We start from the raw sequence: 24,969 nt of genomic DNA on the forward strand, positions 1-24,969 counted from the left end.
TCCTATTGATAGTACATAAGTGAAGCAGTGCCAGTCTGTGCAATTTTAATCATTGTACCTACCCACAACTGTTTTTCCTGATCTTTGAAATGGAGTTGTGGATTTCAAAAGGTTTGGAAGATCACTGGTGAGAGAGCAGTTTGAAATAGTACTGTGTGTTTTGACCATGCAATTTTTGGGAGCCTTTTCTTTGAATTTGAAGAAGAGATTTTTTTTTTTTTAATGTCAGAATGTTGTCTAAGGCATGCAAGGTCTGAATCATAGAATCATTTAGGTTGGAAAAGACCTTTGAGATCATCATGTCCAACCATTAACTCAGGACTGCCAAGTCCACCACTAAACCATGCCTCTGAGCACCACATCTACACGTTTTTTGAACACTTCCAGGGATGGTGATTCCATCATGTCCCTGGGCAGCCTGTTCCGATGCTTGACCACCCTTAAATGGTACTTTCCAAGTAATTTTGAGGGAAAGAAAAAAAAAAAAGCTGAAATTCAGGAGAAAAAAAACAGTGTTATTTTTGCTTCTTTTTTAACACACTTCAGCATTCAACACTACAGAAGTTGTTAAAGGATTTATTTTTTTTAAAAAACCAATAACAGTTTGCTACACAGCCCTGAAAGGATTAAAGAGATGCTCCTATTGCCCATTCCCTGAATAGTGTTGGAGCCATGCTGTTCTTCATCTGTTGTCTTTCATAGCTGTGCTCCTCAGAGACAGATTTCAGTAAGTTTTAAGATATATACTAATATGTAATATAAATAACGGCTTTTGTGCTTTTATTGAGACGTGAGAATAGAATGGTATGGTCATACCAATAAAATATATAGGTAGCTAATTCTTTTCATGGATCAGTTAGATATCTTGTGTTTGGTTTAGCCTGTATTTCCTATTTATGATACTGACTCATAGAGCTTAGCATGCGTTGAAGCCTGAACATATTGATGAGTGGGGTGAGGAAACCATTAACTGCTCTAATTCCTTTTATTTTTGTGATGGGACATTTGTATCCCTGTAATAAAATGATACAGTATGTACGAGTAACTGCATCAAATACACTGTTTTACTATGTATGTCATTATATGTCTCTCTGGTTGTATCGAGTCATTGTGATCTCTACAGTCTTGCTTGGTAGAAGCATGTGGATGTCAAAATTTTGAAGGCTCCATAGATCTTTGAGGTTTCTAGAAAGATATTTTTGTTACAGAGTGCATTAATGTAAAGTGGATAGATATTTTTTTTTTCATCTTTCTAAGTCAAGTGTCAGCTCCATGGTGTACTTTACTACCGTGCTGCAGAAAGGGTGCTTATCTGTGCTTACACAAATAGCCTTCATGAGAGCTTTCTTCCTTCTGTTTACTTGTGTTTTCTTGCGCTGTTATAATTTTCTGCTCATATGACTTATAAGCATTGGTGGACAGCACTGCGAGCGATCGTGGTTTTTTCATGTGAACTAATTCCTTGCAAAGAATTGTCTAAGCAGTGGACCTCAACCTGAATAAGCTGTGTTGTATTTTTTCAGTGGTGTGTTCAAGGGAGCTGCACACTGCAGAGGTCTAGGAGGACGTGTGTCTAGGTGATAACACGGAGATTGCTTTGCCCTCAGACTGCTATAGCTCATGCTGCAAATAATTTTAAGGATAGGCATCTCCTATTGGCATCCTACTTGCATACCCAGTCCTCTACCTGACTCCTTGCTGTGAGGACAAAAACAGTGTGTGAAAGGCACTTCTGTTATACACCTTCCCTTTATACAACAGTAACTTGGTATGCACAGTTTTACAGCTCAGTTGCTTGGGTGACATCATGAAGAGTTGGTGTGCCACTGAGACTAACCCAGCTTTGCCTATTTTCAGATGCTTTGGCAGTTTGCTCCTTTTGGGTGATACTGTATATGGCAATTACTCTTCCTCTGTTCTGGTCCTGGTCCTCTCTCAAGAACTGTGAAGGTCTTGGGAGCCACAGAAATAACATTACTTGTACTTGCTTTTTTACACTATGAATGTATTTGTTTTTATAGCAGTTCTCCTGCCCACATAACCTTCATCTTCCCTGCTAATTGCACCTCTGCATGCTCTGCGGGAAAGCCTGTGAGTTACTCTTTGCTTCTCTGCATTTGGGCATGGATTTAAAATTCTGGAATCCAATTAGAGTCTCCCTGTAGACATGCAAGCCTTTTTCATTTCATGTTCCTCTGCTTTACTTGTCCTTGTGGAACTAGGAGTGAAATTACTGCAATGCATCCCCTATTCACAGATCTGTATATGATTATGTGTCAAGCACTCCAAGCTATGAGGATGTGCACATTATGCTCATGCAGAGGAGATACAGGCTTTTGTGTATGTGTCCATTTTTCTCATGTGTCAGCATGGGAGGTATTTAGGTGTATACATCCTACCTCTGGTAATTTACAGTACCTCTTTGAGCAGACTTTAGAATGAAGCGGAAAGTCACAGAAAATGACACCTACTGCTACCATATGACCAGTGCAAAATATCAAAAAATGGTGCTTCTGTTATATATGTGCCTGCTGCAAATGTAGGTGAAAAGGCAAAATGTGGATACTAGCAGAAAATACATTAGCATGCTTTTTGGAGCAGAGTTAAGCAGAGCATTATCCTGTTACAAATTAAAGGATGAAAGTGACTTCTGAAGTGGTGATTTTTATATTTTATCTTGCATATCCAAGTTGCGAATTATGGTAGTTTAATGAGACAAGTGGTACTATTTTGATGTATAGCATGGTCAGCTGTGAACATTTAAAAAGCATGAAGTGGGCCGTTATGGTACTGAGAGGCTAGATTAAAAGCATGAGTTCCTGAACTGGTTTTGTATTGTTCTTGATTTGAAGTTTTGGGTGTTCCTGTTTCCAAACCTTCCGGTGATTGCAGGGGCTGAATGCTTACTTTACAAGGCCACGAGGTAAACATTTTCATGTAAACATTTCCTTTAAGTTCTGGAGCTTTTGGGAAAATACTAAATAAAAATGAAATACTTCAAATTAGTGAAAGCTCAGAAATGTCAAATCAATAATTTCCCCTGTAGAGTAAATATAGTATATTGTCGCAGCATTCTCCAGACTATCAAGCTGCAGCAAGGTGTTTCACCATCTCATACCAGCACACTCTTCATGCCAGTCCCTCTGCTGCCTTCTCCTAGTCCTTCCTCACCCAGGGTGCACTCTCCCTCTCCTCTCTGCTTCTTCCCTCTCTTTCTTCCTCGGCTGCTCCCTCTTCGTTGGCTGCCCAGCGTCTTCCCAGAACCAGCCACAGCTGCACCTTATCTACATCGGCCAACCCACCGCCCCTGAAGCCAGCCCACAGCTGTATGTTATCAATGCTAATTACCCAGCTTCATTACGCTACAGTATATGACTTTTTTTTTTGTTGGTGTTGGGTTAATACCCTTCCCAACAAGTGGCCTCAACTGCTCCTACTAAGTCTTGCCCTTGAGGCCTCTTACCATCTTGGTTGCTCTCCTCTGCCCTCTTAATACCTTGATGTCCTTCTTAGATTGAGGCGCCCACAACTGCACACAGTACTTGAGGTGGAGTGTGTGTAGAGTGGGACAGTCACCTCCCCCGACCAGCTAGCAATGCTGAGCTTGATGCACCCCAGCACATGGTTGGCTCTTTTGGATACTGGGGCACGCTGTTGGCTCATACTAAACTTACCACCAACCCAAACCCCCAGATTTCTTTCTGCGGGGCTGCTTTCCAGCCTTTCGTCCCCCAATTTGTATGCATAACCAGGAGCACGTGTCCCAGGTGCAAAATCCTGCGCTTGCTCTTGTTAATTCCATGCGGTTGGTGATTGCCCAGCTCCCTAGTCTATACTGATCTCTCTGTAAGGCCTCCCTACCCTCAAGGGAGTCCACAGCTCCTCCTAATTTGGTGTCATCGGCAAAGTTACTTCATGTACATTCAATTAATGTGTCCAGATCATTTATAAAAAAACTATTAAAGAGCACTGGCCTTAATATTGAGCCCTGGGAACCCCACTGGTGACTGGCTGCCAGCCTGATGTGACCCCGTTTACCATAGGTCTGTGAGCCTATGTATTAGCTAGTTGTTCACCCATTGTATTATGGGCTGGTCTAGCCGTGCGCTGCACATTTTGTCCAGGAGGCTGCTGTGAGAGACAGTATCAAAGGCATGGATAAGGGATGCTTTAATTAATTACTACTCATCCTCTCCATTGCATAGTGTGTTTTTAACTACTTATGTTCACAACAGCAGAGCGTAAAACTTCTTTAACCAGTCGTTAAGGCTGTCAGGAAAGTTATTCTTGAGTCCCCTATAAAGTTTGCTTTAAAAGTCACCTCCTCCAGTTCTACTTTGTGAATTGTTTTCCCGTACATAAAACTGTCGAGATGACTCACCTGCAGTGGGTGATCTCTTCACCTCAGTGGAGTAGTTTTATAAAACAGGATTGCAGCTTCGTTCTTCTGCACGGTATAGAGGCAGTCAGCTCTGGATAAATTTCCCAAAATGTGCTCTGCATGTCAGATCCTCTGCCTATAAGGTGTTGTTCAGTGGCAGTGGGAAAGGAAGGCTCCAGCTAAACAAGGATCACTGTGCCAATATGGAAGTGTTATGACCCTGGCAAATACCTGTGATTGCTGTATTAACAATACCATTTGTGATTAAAGCCACTATGAGGCCCATACAAATAAAACAAACTATAGAAAAAAAAAAATTGCTTTGTTGCTTCTGTGCAAGTGGCTCCTTCTGGCAGGAGTCAAGTCAGTTCCCAGGCAATACTCAGGTAGCTGTGTCAGGACGAAGTATGCAGTGTGGATCTGCCTGAAGTGATTGGTGGGTGGGAAAAAGGAAGGACAGGAGAATGGTCGTGTAGGGTCACTCACGCTGGCCAAAGAGCCTGAAGCAATAATGAGTTAGGGAGAAATGGAGAATACGGAGCTTGAAGAATAGACAAGGCTGCAGAAGGCTGCTCAGAGGTGCAGTGTCTATGTACATCTTGGAGATCAACCCAGATCTACCGGTTCTTGTCGGATGCAGGACCAAGTATTCAGGCACTGTGCAGGTAAATGTTTTGTCTGGGCTCCAGGTTTTGATTTAAGGCTAGGAAGACAGAGTTTGATTCATCAAAGTAAACAGGAGCTTGTGAGATATTTATACATAGCGTATAGAAGTTTTGTATTGGTAATTTGTGTAGCTTAGTTCATTCCTGCTACAGAAGATGTATGGAAATTTTTAAGATCTTAAAATCCTAATGTTTATTATTACTTTATTGTAATATATTATAGAATTTTTGTTCTACATATTATGGGAGAGAAAGTAGATTATTTTTCTACTTAACTTCTGCACAGTCTTTTTCTTTGAACTTGAATTCTCAAATAAGTGGTTTTTCCTTGAGCTACTTCTGACATGTTGAAGACTATTCAAGACAAAAATATTTTAAAGGTTTGGTGATGACGTGAAATAATACATACAGTGATGACACCAGCTACTGTGGTGGTGGTTAGAACTATCTGTGATTCTGAGGTAAGAGTTAAGTCAAATCAAGAGGGCTATGGCATGCTCTTTCACTAGTAAACAATAACTGAACAATAGTTAAAGCCCAGTTAGGCTTGTGGTATATTTAAAGCACAGATATGTGCTTGGAAGTAAGTATTCTCTGTATGACTAAATGAAATATAAGTAGATATATGTGGCTTTGTATCTTCCAAGACATCCCTGACTCTCCCTGCTAAGTTCCAAATCCAGTGTTTATTCTTTTTGCTGGTGAGGCCACTGGATGATTTGTCCTGTGGAGATGGTTCTTCCTAGTATTATAATCATGTGATACGGGAGTAATGCTTTAACCCTATAATGCTTTAATAAAGGGGTCCTCAAACTACGGCCCACGGGCTGGATACGGCCCCCCAGGCTCCTCAATCTGGCCCCCTGTATTTACAGACACCCCCGCCCCACCCCACCCCCACTCCCCGCCGGGGTTTGGGGGGGGGAAACCAAGCAGCCGCAAATGGCTGCCTGCCACTGCATCCGCGTGCCGGCCCCCTGGTTAAAAAGTTTGAGGACCCCTGCTTTAATACTATAGAATAGAGTATTTTTTGCTGAGAACTACAAATTTCTGTCAGGTGTTGATAGACTGCAACATTTATCTGTGGGATGTAGAGGATGTGGACAGAAAGTCCTCATAAGCGCTTGGTTGGGGCACAGAAGTGTCAGTTTGCACTTGCAAGCATTTTTTAAGCCAGAGTTTGATTGGCTGTCTGCTATTCTTTTTTTAGGCAGCTTCAGTTTCTTAGAGCAGAGAGGTTATTTAGAAGTGAAAGGCTCTGAAAGCAAAAAAGGCATCCAGTGACGCTGCAAACCACAGCGTGCTTGTGAGCGAGTAGGGTATAGTGTTGTAAGAGCAAGGGAGCTTACCTGGTGATAAATTCCATCCTTCCTTTGATAGTGGTACAGAAGACCACCCCTCTGGGCCTTTCCTGGAAGCCCTGATGCTGCCTCAGTCAGCAGAGTGAGTTTTGGTTCAGCTGGCCAAGTGAGGGACTCCTCAGTATCAGGGATGCAGGTGGTAGCAGAATTACCATTGAGGGAAAAAATAGGGAAGGCTTTGGTTGCCTGTCATCCTGGAAAACACTGTGTCAGGAGACAAAACCGGGCTGTGGGTGAGCACAACAGTGATGATTAGTGGGTGAGACTGGTAGATGCAGCCCCACTGGCATTTTAAGCCAAATGAGAGTATTTGGTTTAAAATACTTTTATCCCTCCTAGGACCTCCTGTGGAAGCAGTCTAGTTGTGCAACTATAAGAGCTGGGCATTTAATTTTCCTAAAAAAAGGGATATTGAGTAAGTCCTTTCATATAAATAATAGCTTTTTCATAGGAACAGAAAGACCTCTTGAAAATTTGGGTTTCCATTGTAAGCTGTCTAAGAGGGAGAAGCACAAACATTCAAAACAGTAATACTTGGATTAAAAAATGCGTTTGTTTAGAGTTGGTCTGAGAGAGGAAAAGTGCTGATCCATTTCCAGATGGGAATGCAGTCTTTGCAGGAAATGCTGACACACTACAATAATCCCCTTTATGTTCACACAAGTAACTTTAGGAAACAGTGGTAAACAATTAGTTAAGAAATGAGTCACATGTGGTAATATACAAATACTTTTGACTGTACAGTCCAAATTATGGCAAAGACAATCGGTCTTTCAGTCTTGTTTTATGTGATGAGAGCGTCTTTGTGACACAATGATGGCTAAAGTTCTGACACATTTCAGGCTCTGACATGATCAGTGATGCTCATTATCAAAGTGCCACAGCACAGCTAAGCCACGGTAATTGTTGTATTGCACGCTTTTTGTCTGCAGCAAGCATAAATTCAACTTAATTTAGTAAATAATTTTAAACTGCTTTTGACCACTAACCTCTGCAGAATCCATCACTGTCAAAGGGATTATTCATTGTTCAAGGCTTTTAAGCTTATCTTTTCTCTGCTTTTCACCCCTCAAACTATGTGGAGGTCTACAGAGAGGATCTGTAGAAAGTGGATCTTCATGGAAGATTCAGGAGAATTGTGTGTTGTAGGAATAGCTTATCTGATTAAGACAGAAGGGGGGATGATTTGCAACATATTTTGGAAATTCAACAGCATCAATAAAATGATAACTTTGTAATTTAACTTAATATATAGGAAAGTCCATTTGACATTTTGGTCATGTTCAAAATACCCAAATCTCAGTGTACATGCTTGAGTTTTAGGTACTTGCTGTGCCAAGTAGATGGATTATTAGTGAACTAAGGGTTAAATGACTTCTGATGTATTGCAGTCCATAAGTAGAGAAAAAGAAAAAAGGTTACGCTGTTTGTCAAGGGAGTTTTCAAATGAGACAGTAAAAATAAGTACATTGATTTCTTGACATTGTGGATGAGACTACATAAATATATTCATTTTGAGCTTTGGCAATTTGGGAATCGCAGAAGAAGATGCTCATCTGAAAATCCAGTATAGACCTGAAATATGCATCGGTGTGTAATGGTGCTGTCTGTGGGACATTACAAGGTCACGTTTCTTCTAGGCTTCCCCAGAACACTGCTGATTTGAAAACTGAGTCCTCCTCTGTACTCTCCTTTGTGCTTACTCATGCAGAGATCAGTGACATTGGAATAGTGATGCCTCTTTTGGAACGTTCGGTCAAGTCTGTGGTTTCTAGCATAGAGCGTGCTATGTGTTGGTGTCCTGGAGTGTATTGCTCCCCTGTGACCTCTCCTTAAAGGGAAGCTGCACTTACTGTCAGCTCTCGCTTTTGTTTTATTTCAGCCTAATAAAAAGCTGTGGAGAAGCTTGACTGTGGTCTGCTTTTACCTTTCTTCCAGCACAACACTATTTAGTTCAATTTACATCCCTTTTCCATTCAGAAATATTTCAGATGTCTACTACAAGAGGGAGACTGAAGGAAATCTTGTATTTCTGTGTTCCATCTTTACTTTGAACTCTCCTGATACTAGTCTTGAAGAGGCAAGTGGGAAAAGTATTAATTTGCAGGAATTAACAACACACGCCAAGAGAAGAAAAGAAGTTCAGGCTTTTTGAGAAGTCCATCTTGACATAATCATGTTGCACCAAGCTGGTGGACGACAGATTTGGTACTGTTCATGTATGTGTTTTGGTGGCATATAAAGGCACAAGCATACAGGAAAAAGGGAGTGTTCACGAAAGTATCACTATGACATCTGCTTTTCTCTAAAAACATGTAATAGTGAGTAATAGTATGTAATAGTAGTGTTATCATTTAATACTAATTCTTGCCATGGTAGTGATGTCCAATATTTAATTCAATAGAAACCTGAGTTCCTTCTGTCTACGTGGCATTCACTGTTTGGTTCTTCAGTGTTTTTATAGTACCCTCTGTAGAGCTTATTTTCATTTTTGATGGAACCATACATATTTCTCTTAAGCAATTACACAGAGAAATAGTTTGCTCTTAACAACAAAACAAGAACTTGGCTAATTAGTACTGTTGAACTAGTGGAAAATACCCACCATTTTTGGCAGCAGATAAAAGGTTTATTTTCCATTTTTTCTTTTTTCCCACTAGAAGACTTATTTTTTTAAAAATACCACTGTCAGTTGCCTACTAGATGAACAGAATTATCTATATTTCCAAGATGACAAATACTCGTTTCAGTGGGGAAATCCAGAGCTTCAGCCAAATACTTGTGGGTTTACTACTTTCTTATTTTTAAAAATTTTACTAATTTACTAGTTTTTACTTTTGCAGACTAGGGGGAGTGGAAACGGGAAAATAAATTTGCTGAATTCTTTATTCTCATTTTTTTCTTGTCTGGAAGGCAACTACAGGGAGATGTGGAAGCTGGGAATAGCATTGTCAAAGCCAGACCAAAGGCCTGCAGAGTTCTGCTAACAGCAGTGTGGTTTGGCTTTTGGCATCATCTCTCACTAGGATGGAGGTACAACTGACGTAATAGAAAAGGGAAGAGGCTGTTCTGAGTGTTTATGTTGTATGTACCATCCCTCTTCACTTAGTTATCAGTGCAGACTGCTGCCAGTAGTTAAAAGGGAATTGAGGAGTTCACGGCAGCCTGTTCTCTGCCTTGACACTTGTGGCAGCTGGCTTATGGGTGAGCTGGAAGCAGTGATGCATTGGACACATATCTTAGGATTTCTTTGCTGAAAGTCTACAGGGATGTTTAAGGAAGCTGTGTGATCTCGGTGGTGGTAAGAGTGCCCCTGTCATTCTAGATCCTGCTGAATCTTTTGACAGAGATAAGTTGTCATTAGGGCTTGTAAAAAATTCATAACCACGAGTCTTGTGCTGCTGAAATGAATTTTAGACTGCTGATGGGTTGAAGTAGGAGAAAGCAGCATGAATTTCTTAGTTGTGGGAGTCCCATACTCACACACACTGTGCATGGTACCAAACAGGTTTTTGTAGATGACCTCTAGAAGGGTGCTCATTTGGCTCAGCTTGATGACATATGGTGTCTTACGATAATTCAGAGTTAAGCTTGCACTGTGATTCTGAAAGAATTCGAGCTTTCAGTCCATGAAGGCTTTGTTCAAGATACCAGGAGTATGTCTGCTGTCATTTCAGTACGTGCTTAGAAGAAAGTAATCTGGGATCATGTGTTGACTTCTTGCTCGTCACAATAGCCAGGAAATGGAACAGACTTTGTAACTGTCATGTGGGGCTGGATCCCTCTGTAATTGAAAGTAGTGGGAAAAATTGCAGTTGTCTTCAGTGATGGAGAGATCGGCCTTAGATTGAGTGTGGGCTGCTTAGAAATTAAGGAATTTTTATTCTGTTAGCAACTTTCTCAGGCATTTCATGCCATGGTCTGTCTATTGTAATCTCACAGTTACACAGTGTGGGCATCTGAATATCCACTGGTAGCTCAGGGTCAAAGTTATTTAATGGGCATTTTATTACATTAGAAATGTGTCCTAATATTTCGTGTGTTCTCTGTGCTGACAAGAAGCGTTGCTAGTGCTTTGAATAGTGATGTGGATTGAGACTGCCCGAAGGGAACAGTGGCATCGTCAATGTAAGTGTATTGTTCAATATTATTTTCCATTTAAACCTCACGCTCTTGCAAAGGAATAAAAAGTTAATAACACTTTGCCATTTGGACACGGCATTTTTAGGATACAGAGAACACAGCTACAATTTCTTATGCTTGCTATTCCTTCACTTTCTCACTATTAATAGTGTGGAAACAGAAGTACTTGGGAATTTGCAGTCAGATAAACAGTGGTTCCTGCAGGAATTCACCAAGGAAAAAAGGGCATCTCTGCAATACTTTGCCTTGCTTTGCACTTCTGGTTATATGTGAATGAACTTCACGTTCCAGACTACATCTTGAGAAGTTAACTTTTTCTGTGTAACATAATCAATTCATTTTTATATGCATATAAACAGAGGAAGACTTATTACAGTCTCAGCCAGAGACCTTGGCTCTGGCTCCTGCTTAAATAGTGGTTGCTGTTGCTGACTGTTGGGTGCTAAATGAGGAACATCCGTGACTAAAAGTGCAAGATGGTTCAGGTTAATCTTGGATCCAGAGGCTCCCTGGCTTGGGGTTATGACTGGTTTCTATGCTGCAGAGGGAGAGGATAGGAAGGAGCTGTCATTAGTGGATCAGAGCTAAATCATTCTGTCCATCCCTTCAGAAATACTTTTGACACTGTTGTTATTGGGCTTGGCTCAAACAGGGGTAAACCCTGGGACAACGACAGCAGAAGAAATTCTCTGTTGTTTTTCTGAGTCACAGCTCATTCAATTCCTGATGAGCTGTGCTTGGAGCATGTTTTTGCTGTAGAGGGTTTGTCACTGTCCTCATGTCCAGATAGTCAAATATGCTGTTGAAGCTGGGTCGGTAGCACTGATCAACACATTATCTCTTGCTAGGACTTACAGCAACTATGCTAAACCTTTTTAAGCTTGTTCTTGAAAGAACTATATTGGTTGTTTGCATTGGTCTGTTTTTGGGGTGTAGAGCATCATGTCAGCATGGGAGTGTCAGCAGTTGTTAGGAAAAATTTAGAGATGGCACCTCTGATGCCTGCAATGTCTGTGCCTGTACGCAGTTTCTCTCCCGTGTCTTGCACGGTGAGCACTCCCTTTGCCTCTATTTGGTGTGATGTGGGGCAGCTCGAGGCGGGGGGCTGATCGCTGAGGGGCAGCGCTGTGCCCCCCACAAGGAACGCTGAGCTCTGGGAGCCATTTGGGTCAGACCCCAAGCCCGGGGCGGGCAGCTGGGAGGTGCTCAGTGACTTCAGCGCAGCATGGGGTCAGGCCCTCACTTAACAAACCTCAGTTACCATCAGCTGTAAGCAGTGAGGGAGGAAGGGGGCAAGGGAACCGTGCTTTGCCCTGTGTCTCCCTTTTGCAGTTGATTTAAGAGTATTAAAGTGCTTACATAACGCTGCTGCTGCAGTGTCCCAGGAGGCTGGGCCAGCAGATTGTGTGCTGGAGGTCGCCTGATCGGAGACATTTAGGTTTATGAGCCCTTGTCAGACGGTCTCGCCCCCTACCCTCCTGAACTGATTTATTGCCAGCTCATAAAGTGGTGCAAGCTACTTTTATTCGCTCGATTTGCCTGATAGGAAGTAAGACTGTATTTATTCATGGGGTTCGATAAGCTTATGGGGGGTTTGTGGCTTATCCGTAGGTTACATAATGTCCCACAAACACAGGCTGGGGGCTCCGGTGGTCTTGGGCTGGTGGTGCTGGGCTGGTGCTGTGGCACTGTTGTCATGGAAATATGTATCCATTCATTTAGGATCGTCTCTTCCATTGCACATGGACATTTACAGAAGATGTTAAGGACAACTCTTCAGAAGCCAAAGCATCTAGAATAAAGACCTTTTTTTTCATTATTGTTATTATTCAAAGTGCTGCATACATGGAAAGTGAATAGGTGATATCCCAAAATAGTTGTTTTGCCATTTCTAAACTTTCAGATACCTTAGTGAGAACTGGATTTTGCCTGAAATCTCTCCAGTTTTGTTTGCTTAAATACTAAATATTAATGATTTGTATTATATTTTAAAAATACTTAAGAAAATTTTTGTGACCAGTAGCTGATACGATAATCCAGTAATAAAGACTCTTAAATTCTTGGATATTTGACTTAAAGATCATCGTTAAAGTTTAGCCTTGAAAGGATTTTTAAACTGTTTTCTTTGTACTTTATGAGCACTGCTGTTTTAAAAATTCTTTAAATAATAGCATATTTGTATCAGGTAGTGCTGCAGGTATTTGTGAACTTTGAATCCCTTCTGAAGTTCACGTATCTGGTTTCCGTTATTAGCACTGTTTTTTTAAGGCAATTGCAGTATTTCTTTGAAGTGTTCAAAGGCTGCTTACAAGATTTTCATCTTTATTAGAGAAGTATGAGAATTATAGGAATGGAGACATGCTTACTGGGGGATCTTACACCGCTTGGATGGTGTTTAAAGACATTTTTCTTGAAAGAAACTTGTATGTGGAAACCTTTTTTTTCTATATATTTTTTCTCCAGTTTGGTATAGACTGGCTTATGGTTGTAGACCTACTGGCAGAGTACTGTGTTTCTGAAGTACACTGCTCACAACGACAGCATCTTATGAAACAGCAGTATAAAGCAAGGAATTCCATTTATCAGCCTTTACAATGTCCCTTTAAATCTCTGGGCTCTTGTGACTCCCTTGAGTCATTTATGCTGGTTCCTAATCTGCTAGAAAGGGTTGCTTCAGAGAGAGATTGTAATACTAGTCTGAATACTGTGAAAGACCAAGAAATCTGAGAATATACTACTATAATACAACCAGTTAACCAGTAGTGAGCAAATTACCAATGTACAGCAAATGTTGCTTTCTCCCAGGATTATTTCCACTGAAGTCATAAACAAGAATAGAGCTGTGGGGCTCCTGTGACTACTTATAGATGGTGAATAATGTTTCAAAAGCTTTCAGATCTTGCAGAAATTATTTTCATCATGTTTGACAGATGAACTTCTGATGGCTGTAATACAAATGTACATTGGGAAAGCACAACATTTAAATAGATGTGGGTTACTTATCATTGAAGGCTTACCTGTGAGCTTTTACTAGTGTGCATTTGATTGCTTATTTATGTCAGGAATATACTTGCTTCTGTATGAAAGAGAATGTCCCTGTGTTGAAAAGCTGTCATGTAGATGCTGTTAAACATGTTGTGTTTCCATAGAAATGCCACTAGAAATAATGCATGAAAAATAAGAACTTTTGGTAAGAAATCATTATCATACTGTAATTTAGAAGATTCTCAGATTCAGGCCCAGAAACCAGTTAATACTGGAAAGATTATTTGTTTCCATTTCTGAATATATGGAAACTTCGCAAGTCACAGTTGCACTGCAGTGATATTCTAACTTGTCATGGATGGACTTAGAGCAGCCTGATTTTTAATATATTGAGCTATTAACTGATGCTTTGAATACAAGTCATCAGTGTGCAAGCATGGAGATACGTGTTCACAGATGAGATATTCTAAAAGTAACTGTCATGACTGCATGAAGAAATAAAAGATGAGTAAGCAGTGAAAGTGTGAAAACTTCAAGAAGTTCAAGTTGTTGCAAAAATTTCAATCCATATAGGAGGAGATGCCATCACTTAGGCTCTGATCTTGCAAGGATATTTTACAAGGCATGATTCTGGTTTCAGTCAAAAAATATATTAGGGTGCAGGTGCCTCATTTTTGTGTGGAACTGATGCTTTAGCCATGGAATAGTTTTAGTCAGTCACTCCAAAATCGGTTAATGTCTTCTAAAAATAAATAAATCTGTCTGCAATAAAGCAATTTACTTTTGCAAAAGTATTGGTTGTTTTCCTGTCTCTGCCTTGTCAAGAGTTTCTGTGGAGTTACCTTTGATAAGATGAAGGCTGCACCCTAAAAAAAGATTCTCAATAAATTAAAACGTTTAGTGAAGTTATGTATTAGGCACATGGGAAATGCTTGGATCAAATATGGGTGGGTAGTCAGTAAACGCATTTCACCGTAAACTGTCTTGCAGTGTTTCAGCAGAATCTGGTATCCCATTTACTGTATCCAGGTGGAAAAAAAAAATCACTAAAATAAGAAATTTGCAAGTTCTTATTTTGTACTAAAAGCTAAATGAAGATTTTGATTTTAAGCCTATATGGAATCATATCAAACCCTAGGACTTGTGCTTTGAATAAAGATTTCTCTAAGTATACTATGGAGAACATGGCAAAGAATCTCTTAATGCCTTTTTGCAAGTCAGTGTATAACCAATTGAGATTTCTGATAGGAAAGAGGTAGACAGAAATCGAAATTGAAACAGCTGGAAAATGAAAGTACATAGACAGAGATGCTACAACCACCCCCGGGTAACCTTGCTGTTTCCTACTGTAATGCATTTGTGAGCTAAATAAGAAAAACATATACCATTATCTATAACAGTAGGCCCTTCCCAGAGTCTTTCCCCCATGGGCAGATTTTAGGCAGAAAATGGCAAATCAGTTACAGAGTAAGATATAGGAGATGCATGCAAAACATTCTCAAAAAAGTTGAAAATGTCAAATTTCCATGCTTTTAATCTATACTAATCTGGGGTTTTAAGAATAGTAGTTACTTCAAGAAAGAGCTGTCGTTGTTTAGAAATTAAATTTGTGTTTTGTTTTGGGTTTTTTTCTGGAAAATAGTAGCCTTTTATAAATACTTCCTTAATGTCATAAATTGAAAAAAGCTGGACATAGCAACTGAGTTCAGTAATAGCAGCAGTGCTGGCTTTCACTAGCCCAACAGTGGTTATCTTTTTGAGTGAATGAGTAATCCGCAACCTAAATTGAACCCAGCTGTCTTAGCTTGTTATTTAACTGCTGCAGCTTCTGGATAAGCATGTGTTCGGCAGAGACTTCCTGGAGATTATCCATGCCAGTGAATAGGAAATTGTAAAACTCTGATATTGCCTAAGAGTACTGGAAAAATTAATTTGCAGTCTGATGATCTGAGCGAAATACTTAGAGTTGATGCCTTCTAATTTTGATGTGTTATGATTATACCAGTAATCTTGAGACCTTTCCTTTACATATAATCTTCTAGGGTTTTGGTCCTTTTTTTTTTTTTTTTTTTTTTTTTAGGAAATACATTCATGACTCATCATGAAGCAGATGGAAATTGGCAGAAATACTGGTCAGTATTTCTCAGCCTTTATCAAACTACATGCAAAGCTATGCTTCAAAAATTGATGCTTATTTCTGAAGGAAGGGAAGGGTAAACTGTGAAGTCTTCAGCTAGCCAAAAGCAAAATCCCTGGAAAACTGACATCTTAAAGATGCCATTACCTCTCTGGTTCTCTGTGTCAACTTGTATCAAAATGGAAAGACAACAGTAATGTCAAGTCCAGAGAATTTCTATGATTTTAAATTAAAGCATAGATTTTGGAAATCTATGTGCACATCTTTGGAATAATTCTGCATGCTTTCTAGACCTAGAAAGGTATGAGAAATATTTTTGTTTTTTATTTGCGAGTCTGTGAAACCTACCATATGTATACCCAGAAAATTCCTCTGCCTATCAGAAGAGGTAAATGCAGAGATATGTTTTGTTTTGAATGGCTTTTGTAGTCTTGTTGCATGTCAGTTTTCTGAAAGGATTATTTCCACTGGTCACTCTCCATTCTGTATTTTTCAGTGTGGCTTCATTTTGAAATTATGGGAGGAACTGCATGGGTCTTATATAACAATCCCTTATCAGTTAGTGATGACTTCTAGTTAGTGATAAAGTCATACTCTTCCACTCTCCTATTTAATTTCCAGCTTGCATGTGAATCAGGGCCCCAAGAGGATTTTTTCCCTTCTCATTTTCTTGGATTCTGAGTTGATTTTCGTCTTAGTTAAAACTATAACCAAAGGAGAAATTAAGAGAAGAAGGAGGCTCATACAGTCTTGTCATTTGACACTAATACAGTCTTTGCTTTCTACTGTGGCGGTAGGTGCCATTCTTTACTTGACAAGAAAACATAAAGAACACGGAGCTTGGTATGCGTCCCTTGTCCAGACACAAACAACTGCATCCAAGAATGATTAATATTTTTTTTTCAGCATTTGGATAGAGGTTGTAGTTTTGCTATTTTTGGTGGGGATGTGTTTGTTTCAGTTTTTTTCCTAGTGCAGAGTCAGTGTTGTTCACTGGAAATTAATTCAAAGACCATGCAAAACCCATCTTCAGTGGAGCTAGTACATGGTAGTAAACGAGCAGGCTTAAAATGTTTTCAATAAAACTCTATTTGTGCTTATGATTTTTATTTTTCATAGAAATAAAACTTTCAGGTAAACTTCATTTTCACAAGAATTTTCAGCTCCTTAAGTAAAATTTTAACTTATTTTATTAAATTTTAAAAAAAGTATGATTAGGAAATTTTTCCTCTGCTTGGGAGATGTATTTCAGGTGTATATTCCCCTTTATGGGCTAAGCTCTCAAGCTGGACTACAGCTGTGTGAAAAGGGGTATGGTCTGGTATGATATATATGCTTATGCTATTATACTTCTGTGCTATGTATACTTATGCTATTATACTTATAAAGCTTTTCAGAGAAGACTGGGCTGTATGAGGATTTTAGATTATAATTCTTAAGGACAGCATAATACCTTTTCTGAGTCATGTTTTTCTACTAGTAAAGGATAGAGCACAGGTAAAGTGATGTATTTTGACTATGTTTTATTTGATGCGATTAAGAACATTTTAAGATGATTATCAGACAATAAAACTAGCTTCATTCAGCAAGTCTACTAGTTCTGTTGAATACAAGAGAGATGAAAATGATACCTTGAAAAATTAATGTGTAAATGTTACTTCTTGATGCGGTCCTTTGTGTTAAAGTACTAATGAAATATTTGAATTTCTCTTTGTACAGTAAATCTTGATGCCTTTATTCAGTCTTTACACAAGAAGTACATTCATTGGCTTCAGTAAGCCCTTACCTGACTAGTAACAGAGCAAAACTGTACATTCAGTTGAGGGTGGGCAGGTCTGAGCTTAAATCAGTTGGTGAAGTGGTGGAGACGCTACTTTTGTGACATACTATTTTACCTATATTTTCTTTTCCTTGCTGCTGGTTTGTTTCTGAAGATACGTAGGCAATCAAGTAATGTTGCTGTCAGATGTGCTTTCCTACAATGTAATAGCTGCTAAAGTACTATGTCATGTAGATGTCTTTCAGTGGCTGCCATCCTATTATTTCTACATTTATCTTCACACAGTTAACTTTTATTTTTTGGTAAACAGGAACAGAGACTGAAGAAAAGACTGACTAGCCCATATTTTTCCATGGTGGTTTTGGTTTTACCAGGTAATTTTGTATAATTGTCATCTCAGTGCCTCCTTACTTAGGTCAACTGTATTCCAGTACTTGGAAATGTGTTTAATTGTTGGAGCTTGGGTGTTCTGATGGAGTGTAGTAGTATTTTGAGTATAGGATTATTTAAAGTGCCCAGATTTCATTGATTTGTAATCTGCTTGTATGCCAAAAGCTACCTATCTCTGTTGCTTTATGCAAACAATCTAACAGAGAAACCCAGCTAATGAGGACAACTTGCACTTAGTGCTTAATATTAGAATCTGGTAACAGTATGCTGCTGACTTTTATGTCCAAGAGCAAACCAAACAATCTGTAGTTTCCCCACTTGGAAAATTAGTGGGATGTCAGTCATTCATCTTGAAATCGATTTGCACTGATACTTGGATGTCTTCCACCATGCCTCCAGAATGAGTCTTTTATCACTTTCTGCAGAGAAAACCATAGGCAGAAGAAATACTGGTGAAATTCCTCTTTACATAATGTAATGTAGTGATACTGTGAAGCCACCAGAGTATATGCAGTAAGGAGTGTATGTTATGTAAGTGATTTTAATTACTTGCTTATATAGCTGTCTCATCATCATCCTGAGATTCTTCTTAGCTCCTGTGAACTACAGAAGAACCTTTAGGGTTTTTATACAGAATTTTTAAGTTTTGTGATTATTTTCCAGAGTCTATGATGGTGTGCTCTTTTTCACATGCTTTTTATTCAAACATGATTCACAGTTGAAAAGCAAGGCAGAAGTACACATTTTTATTGCAGTGGTGTAAAGTTTACAGGTACATAGCATCCCAGCATCATCTTCTGATACATTTACTGGGCTCCTCTGAGGTCCAGACTTGCTGCCATGTAAGACTTGGCTAAACATTTATGTTTTAATGAAGGACAAGGAGGAACAAGTTTGAAAGAATACAGATACTCCAGAACAGATCTCTGTGGTCTAGAATAAGAAACCTTTTACCATACCATAGTAACTGGTAACATGGCTTACTATACTTCTGAGTTATACCAGAGGCTCCTTCATATGATATGTAGTAATATTTTTGTGGACTAAAACAAAGTCCATTTTTGAAACACTTATTAAAGTTTTTTCAAGTAAAATAAAAATGTGATATGAAGAAATTGATACGGAGTTTATTGCTTGGCCAACTTTGGTGTTTCAACAAATGCAAAATGAATTTAATAAAAAGTTGGAACCCACAATAAATCACTGTCTCACTACAAACTATCAAGTTTTCTTGTTAGCTGCTAAATTAAGCAGGCAGTAGCTGCTAGCTGAGATGCATATAGGCCTGCAGTCATGTATTCTTAGCGAGTCACTCTGATTTTGCTTACCTTTGTGTTACCTACAATAAGTATCTCACCTAGTCATTGCTATGTATGACATTCATCTGCTTATTGCACCATTTCTCCAGTCCGAATTTCTTGCTAGAAGATACATCATCATGGTCTCTTAGCAATGAATTTTATTAAATTGTTGTATTTGTCATTTTAAGGGGTTGATGCTTGTAACCCTTTCTCAAGTGGTAAAAATTGTGCTTCTGAACTGCTTACAGGAGCATGCTGTCTGCTTAAGCATCAAATTTGAGTAAAAATTTAGGATTTCATAGAAATACGGTAGTTATACATTGCTTTATAAAGTCAGTGCAGTGTGACCCGAAATGGTGGATACACTGGAAGAGCGTTATGTTCTGATATTAAGGAATAAGAGCAGAAAAAAATGTGTCTCAATCACTATGCTTCTTTCCCCTCTGATTCTTTCTGGCCTGTTTGGATGCAGTTCACACTGGTCTTGGACAACAAGCAATAGCTGCTTTTTAGTGGAATCATGTGATTTTTGCTTCCTCCAGACTGAAGAAGTGTCAGCCACAGTTGCCTGTCAGTTGACTTCAAGTACTTCTGAGAGCCAGTCTTATCTTTGACTTTGTGCTTTGTGCGCAGGCATTGTTGGCAATCCAATTCAGTAATGAAACATGCATCTATTATTTTTTATTGGGGGCATATCAGGGAAATGGATCATTAACTTACAAGCCATTTTTATTCCTGCATAGATTTACCATTCTCTTGAGTCCAGGGGAGAATTTTGAAATTCTCTATATAGTATGTCTTCTTGACTAACAAAGTTTTGTGAAGGTGCTGCATTTCAGTGTTAGGAGGTGCCTACCTGTGCAGTTGTGTAGTTTTACTTTGGTAGGTAGCTAAAGTTACCTTTTGTGGTTTGGGGTTTTTTTTGCATCCTAAGTGCAGTGATTTTTTTCTTAATGGTGTCAGGATTCAAACTTAACTTGAGAAATAAAAGTCTGGCAGATTCTGTTCTCCAGTACAAATGGTAACAACATATGTTTTGCAGGCCATTTATCGTTACAGCTGGATCTGAAGGCAGATTTAACTGAAATCTGTCCCTGAAATTGCAAACTTGAAGTCCTGACAAATCCTGTTCAGCTTACCTCTAGGCCAGAATGCATCCAGACTTTTACTAGCTTTTAAAAATCTCTCAGTGACTTCAGTTCTGTTTGTGTGGATAACCAGTTCAATGTATTTTTCTCTACTGCCTTCACCTAACTGTTCTCTGAGGGCTTGGAAAGCTGCTAATGGAACAGAATCCCAGCTGTGGATGGAACATGAAACATGGGAAGAGCAAACAAGACTAAAAAATTAGCGTGCTCTGGTGCACGTGTGTGTGAGTAGAACTTTAAATGGTCTCCAGATGAGTGGATTGGTACATTTTCCTTTTCAGCAAAACATTGTGAACAATTAATTCCACAGGACACAGGGTCTGCTGGCATCTGTAGGAGCAAAACAGGTTTTAGCAGTAACTACATAAGAAAAGGGGGAAAAAAAGGAAATCTAATGTTTTGGTTTCCTCACAAGGTATTTAAATGCCTATGTGTTCTGGGCCAGCTGGTTCCAATTAACCCTGTGCATTTAGAGCAAATGATCCAAACAGGTTTTGGAGACATCTGCTGTAGTATAGAAGAAGGGGAATAGGAGGGAAGTCAGTTTACAGAATATGCATCAATGTGTCCAGATACTGTGACCAAAAAGGTACCCTGTCTGTCAAATACAGTCAAGCAAGGAATTTATGTGTCTGTTCCTATGCTCTTTATCATGTTGGTGTAGCTAGGCCCCACAAAGCAGAACTTAACAGCTGTTCATCTTTTTCCAAGAGGAATATGTGTGGCATCGCATCTGTTGAGTCTAACTTCACCCACGTTTTGCTTCACATTAAGAAGTTGCCTATAATGCCACTGCTTCCATGAATTTTTGTAGATGCAAAGTTCTTGCAATCATTTTTGTAAAAGCTGATTTCAAAAAGGGGAGAAGCATGTAGAGAAAATGGCCTCATAGGAGACTGAGAGATTTAGCTGGACAAATCCTGTTTCATACAGCAAGAACATATTTCACTGCCTTCCATGGCAGCAGCTCAAAGATTTTTATCAGGTTTTCACAGATGAGGAAACTGAGGTAACAGGATAAGCCATTTACTTGGTCAAATTGTAAGATAGCTCTCCTGTCCCCCCAAAAAATCATTTGTATGGGATGTGCATTTTATGTTAGTAAAATCAAAGGGTGTTTTGTTAAGGCTTTCAGTGGGAGAATGGATCGTGTAGAACTCTCTCAGGATTATTGATACAGCATTACTCAGATCCATTTATATCCAAGTAGAAAAAATCAACCCCAATAAGCATAGTTTGCTTGGAAGAGTTATATTATTGCTACTGTTGTGCAGGCAGAGAAAATCCGTCTTAGAGAGTTATTGCTCTGACAGCTTCATCTGTAGAGTTAAAAAGCAGAGTGAATCCATGACCTGCAAATGGCTAGCACATTATTTTTACCCTCCTGGACTTGTGAAGCCCTTAACAGAGAAAAATATGTTGCTACTAATGCTTCAGCCCTCAGTTTGAAGAGATTGTACGCTGAAAAATAAAGGGAAGGGAAGTACTCTTACCAGTTCCTGGTTTTGTTCAAAATGGACAAGCTCAACTTTTTATATTATTGTCATGATCACATAGACACCTGCGCATTTATCACTGTTTCAGTTAAGCCCCATAGACTTTAACACCAGACAGGATCACTCTTAACACTCTAAGTTTTATTTAAAGACTGTTCCGGGCATGATAAAATCTATTTCCAGGAAAGTGGGGCAGAGGCATAAGGATAAAAGCAGAGGTGTGATTATCTCACAGCTACTTACATCTGTATTAGTCAAAATCCCTGGCAAAGTACCCAAATGTACTTGTTCCCTTCCAGAGAAACAGACACTACATGTAAGTGAATAGCTTGTGTTAAAAATGTTGATCTGCTAATTTAACTCTGCCTTAGTTTTCACATTTATTTCATTTAATCACTCGGTGAATATAATCCTCATAAGTATCTTGCAAGAAGGAAATGTACTTTGTGAAACTCCAAATTCTTGACAGACACGGAATAGTTAATGACTCTTGATGTTCAGGTATCTCCCTATCCGGTTTAAAAAAAGAAAGTCTGCAAGTACTTGACTTTATATTTGATTATTCATGTATCATCCATAATGAACAGAAGCAATAAATCATCTCTAACTCTGATGATCCTTTGTAATACTCACAGCTTAAGAAGCAGGTTCCTGTCTTAAATCTTTCTAAAAATAACGATTTGACAAATGACAGGAGGATCTCTATGTCTCTTTTTTCCTTTATGACCATGAACTGTATCAGTGAATTTGAAATTAACTAACAGGTGGCACTGCAAACTCTTTAAGAAATCAGTCTCTTGGAAATCGAACATGAGCAATGTTCTCCCCTTAAGAGATTGCTTTGTGCCTGTCGTAGGTGATGATCACCGGCCGTGATCGTAGGAGTTACTTTATGATGGAGACACAATGCTGTGTAGTTGAGACTGTATCTAGGTTTTTTCGGATGACTGAACAGTATCAGCACTTATCTACTTGACTTTTAAAGAGACGAAATATTCCAAAGCAAGTCTGTCAAGTAAGTTTAGCACATGGAATATTGCAGGAGAGTGTGGTGTGTAGCTAATGTTATGCGGAGAGGGAGTTGGAAAGTGTTGTTTCTTTTGGAGCTGTCTTTAGGAGAAGTGGTGCATCTGTTTCATTTCAAGGCAGAATTAAAATACATATCTTCTGAAAAATGTCAAGGACTGGTAAGTGGTGCTTTTTCACCTTCTGCTGTCATGCTGTGTGTCCTTAGAAGTGCTCTTTTTTATCTCTAGTACACTGCCTTTTGATAGTTTTACTCCAGAATAAAAGAAAACTTGAATGTTTATGTGGGAAATTTTGATTAACTGTGCTTAATCTCATTCTTTAAATGCAAGTGAACAGGTATGGAAAGAGCATTTGCTATTGTGATATATGCACCAGCTTTGTTTGTACCTAGCATGATTACGAATTGCATTGTTATTATGTTGCATTTTTTGATGACTATAAAACAGAGAAGTGCACTTCTTTGTATGTAAATGATTATATCTGAAGTTCCAGCACTGGCTTCCATTACTGCTGGCTGCTATGGTGGATGGCATGTTTCCACATGGGGCCACTAATGAAGAATAACTGAGGAGTAGGTGACTCCTCTGGGGAGGAGGTGATGACCTCAGATACCCTTTTCTTCAAGCTGAGCTAGACATCCTTGGGAGCTAAATGTCACCAGTGCAAGGATAAGGTCCCTCTGCAGCTGCAAGGCCTGATGCCCTGGTCCTGCAGGTTGTAGATGGCTGACATGAATGACCAGGAAACATTTTGATACGTATTGCAAATGGCAGACTATGTGAAAACTCAGCTGAACAGTAGTCAGCATCCTTGAAGCTGACTCTGGGTTTAAATGCGGAGGACAGCAGTTTGCCTGGCCTGTGTGCTACTAGATCCTGGCCGGCAGCCCCCCTGCTCCTGGCAGTGAGTGCCAGCTGCTGCCCCTCTTTGCCATTGGGTGGGATTTTTCTTTTAATGAGAAAAGGGACCATGGCCAAAACTATCTCTTTCTGAGACAGTTTAGCTAACTTGTATTCTTTGGCATTTCTAATGGAAAGTACTGTAGTAGTATACATAGTGTGAAAATGCATGTTTCGTAGATCGAGTTGTAGACCTGCCCACAGCTTTACAGCAGTAGTGGTGGGTATGAACTGGTGCATTTTTTGTGCTGTTTAGTTACATCTGGAAAGAATACCTGTTTTATTGGTGATGCCTCCTCTTCAGGACTTCCACAGCTAATTAAGACCCAAACTTCTCCTGTTTGTTCTGTGATGCGACATGTCTGGGTTAGCTTCTGGGTCCCAAAGATGTGGGTTTTGCTTTGTGTGCTTTGCTCATGTTTATAGGGGTAGTAACCTGAGAATCCTCATTTCCCTATGCTGATGTTCTTCTCAGGTTTAAAAAGCAGCTAAGGTTTTAATGCTGCAGTAGGGCATTGAGGATAAAAACTGTCACCTCATATAGCACCTTACTGTAGCACCAGGGCAGACAGTCTAATAGGGCTTTGTAATGCAGATACTGTCATTAGAACCGAGTGAAGCTGCATAGTCACATTACAAGTGCCGCGAGTAACTGCCATAAAGGCAAATTCCAAAACCAGAAGTCTTGAGTTCCCATCTCAGTATTCCTGTGGGGTGTCCGGACCCATTTTCCTTGCTTTACACTTCCTTTTGTAATCTATGACTCAGTTTGTGTGCTGTATATTCATGCTATATCACTGAGAGATAAGAAGCTAGAAGTCTCAAACCACTGAAGAAATAGAGCCTTACTGCACCTTTCCTTGGCATGTCTCTGATTCTGTGCTTTGGGGCGTTGTCCTCTAAATCTAAAAAAAAAAATCTAAATCTAAAAAAAAAAAAAAAAAGCACAGAATAAGAAAGGAAACATTGCTGCTGGATGAAATAGCATAAAGCCCCTCCAGCTTAAAAGCTAATACAAACATTTTTTTAAAGCATTCTGCATCATCAGGTTAATCCTTCAATACTCGGAAGAATAGCTGACCTTTCAGCCCTTAACTTTGTGGTTAGGCAGTTCTGGTAGACCTTCCTGTAAAGTCCAGCGTGTCATCTTGTATGCTTGGAAAGCCTCTGGCTGAAGCTGGCTTTGCCACCAGATAAACATGGTTGGGCTGAAATGCATCTAGCAGATTTAACAAAACCTTGACCCCAGGTGAT

General features: G+C 39.5%; 1 protein-coding gene across 2 annotated transcripts in view; it reads left to right on the forward strand.

Annotated features, from left to right (window-relative positions):
• The window catches only part of SH3GL2 (SH3 domain containing GRB2 like 2, endophilin A1), a 117,727-nt gene that overhangs the window by 26,110 nt on the left and 66,648 nt on the right, over positions 1–24,969 (forward strand). The window contains exon 1 of one of the 2 annotated variants that reach the window (XM_080371895.1): positions 6,032–22,974. The exons of the other annotated variant lie outside the window; for it this stretch is intronic. Within the exon in view, the coding sequence (XP_080228021.1) occupies positions 22,816–22,974 (159 nt within the window). The 5' untranslated portion in view covers positions 6,032–22,815. Of the gene's footprint in view, positions 1–6,031; positions 22,975–24,969 lie in introns of those variants that run through there. 2 annotated transcript variants of the gene reach the window in all.

This window comes from Falco punctatus (genome assembly GCF_963210335.1).
Source record: "Falco punctatus genome assembly, chromosome: Z".
NCBI lineage: Eukaryota > Metazoa > Chordata > Aves > Falconiformes > Falconidae > Falco > Falco punctatus.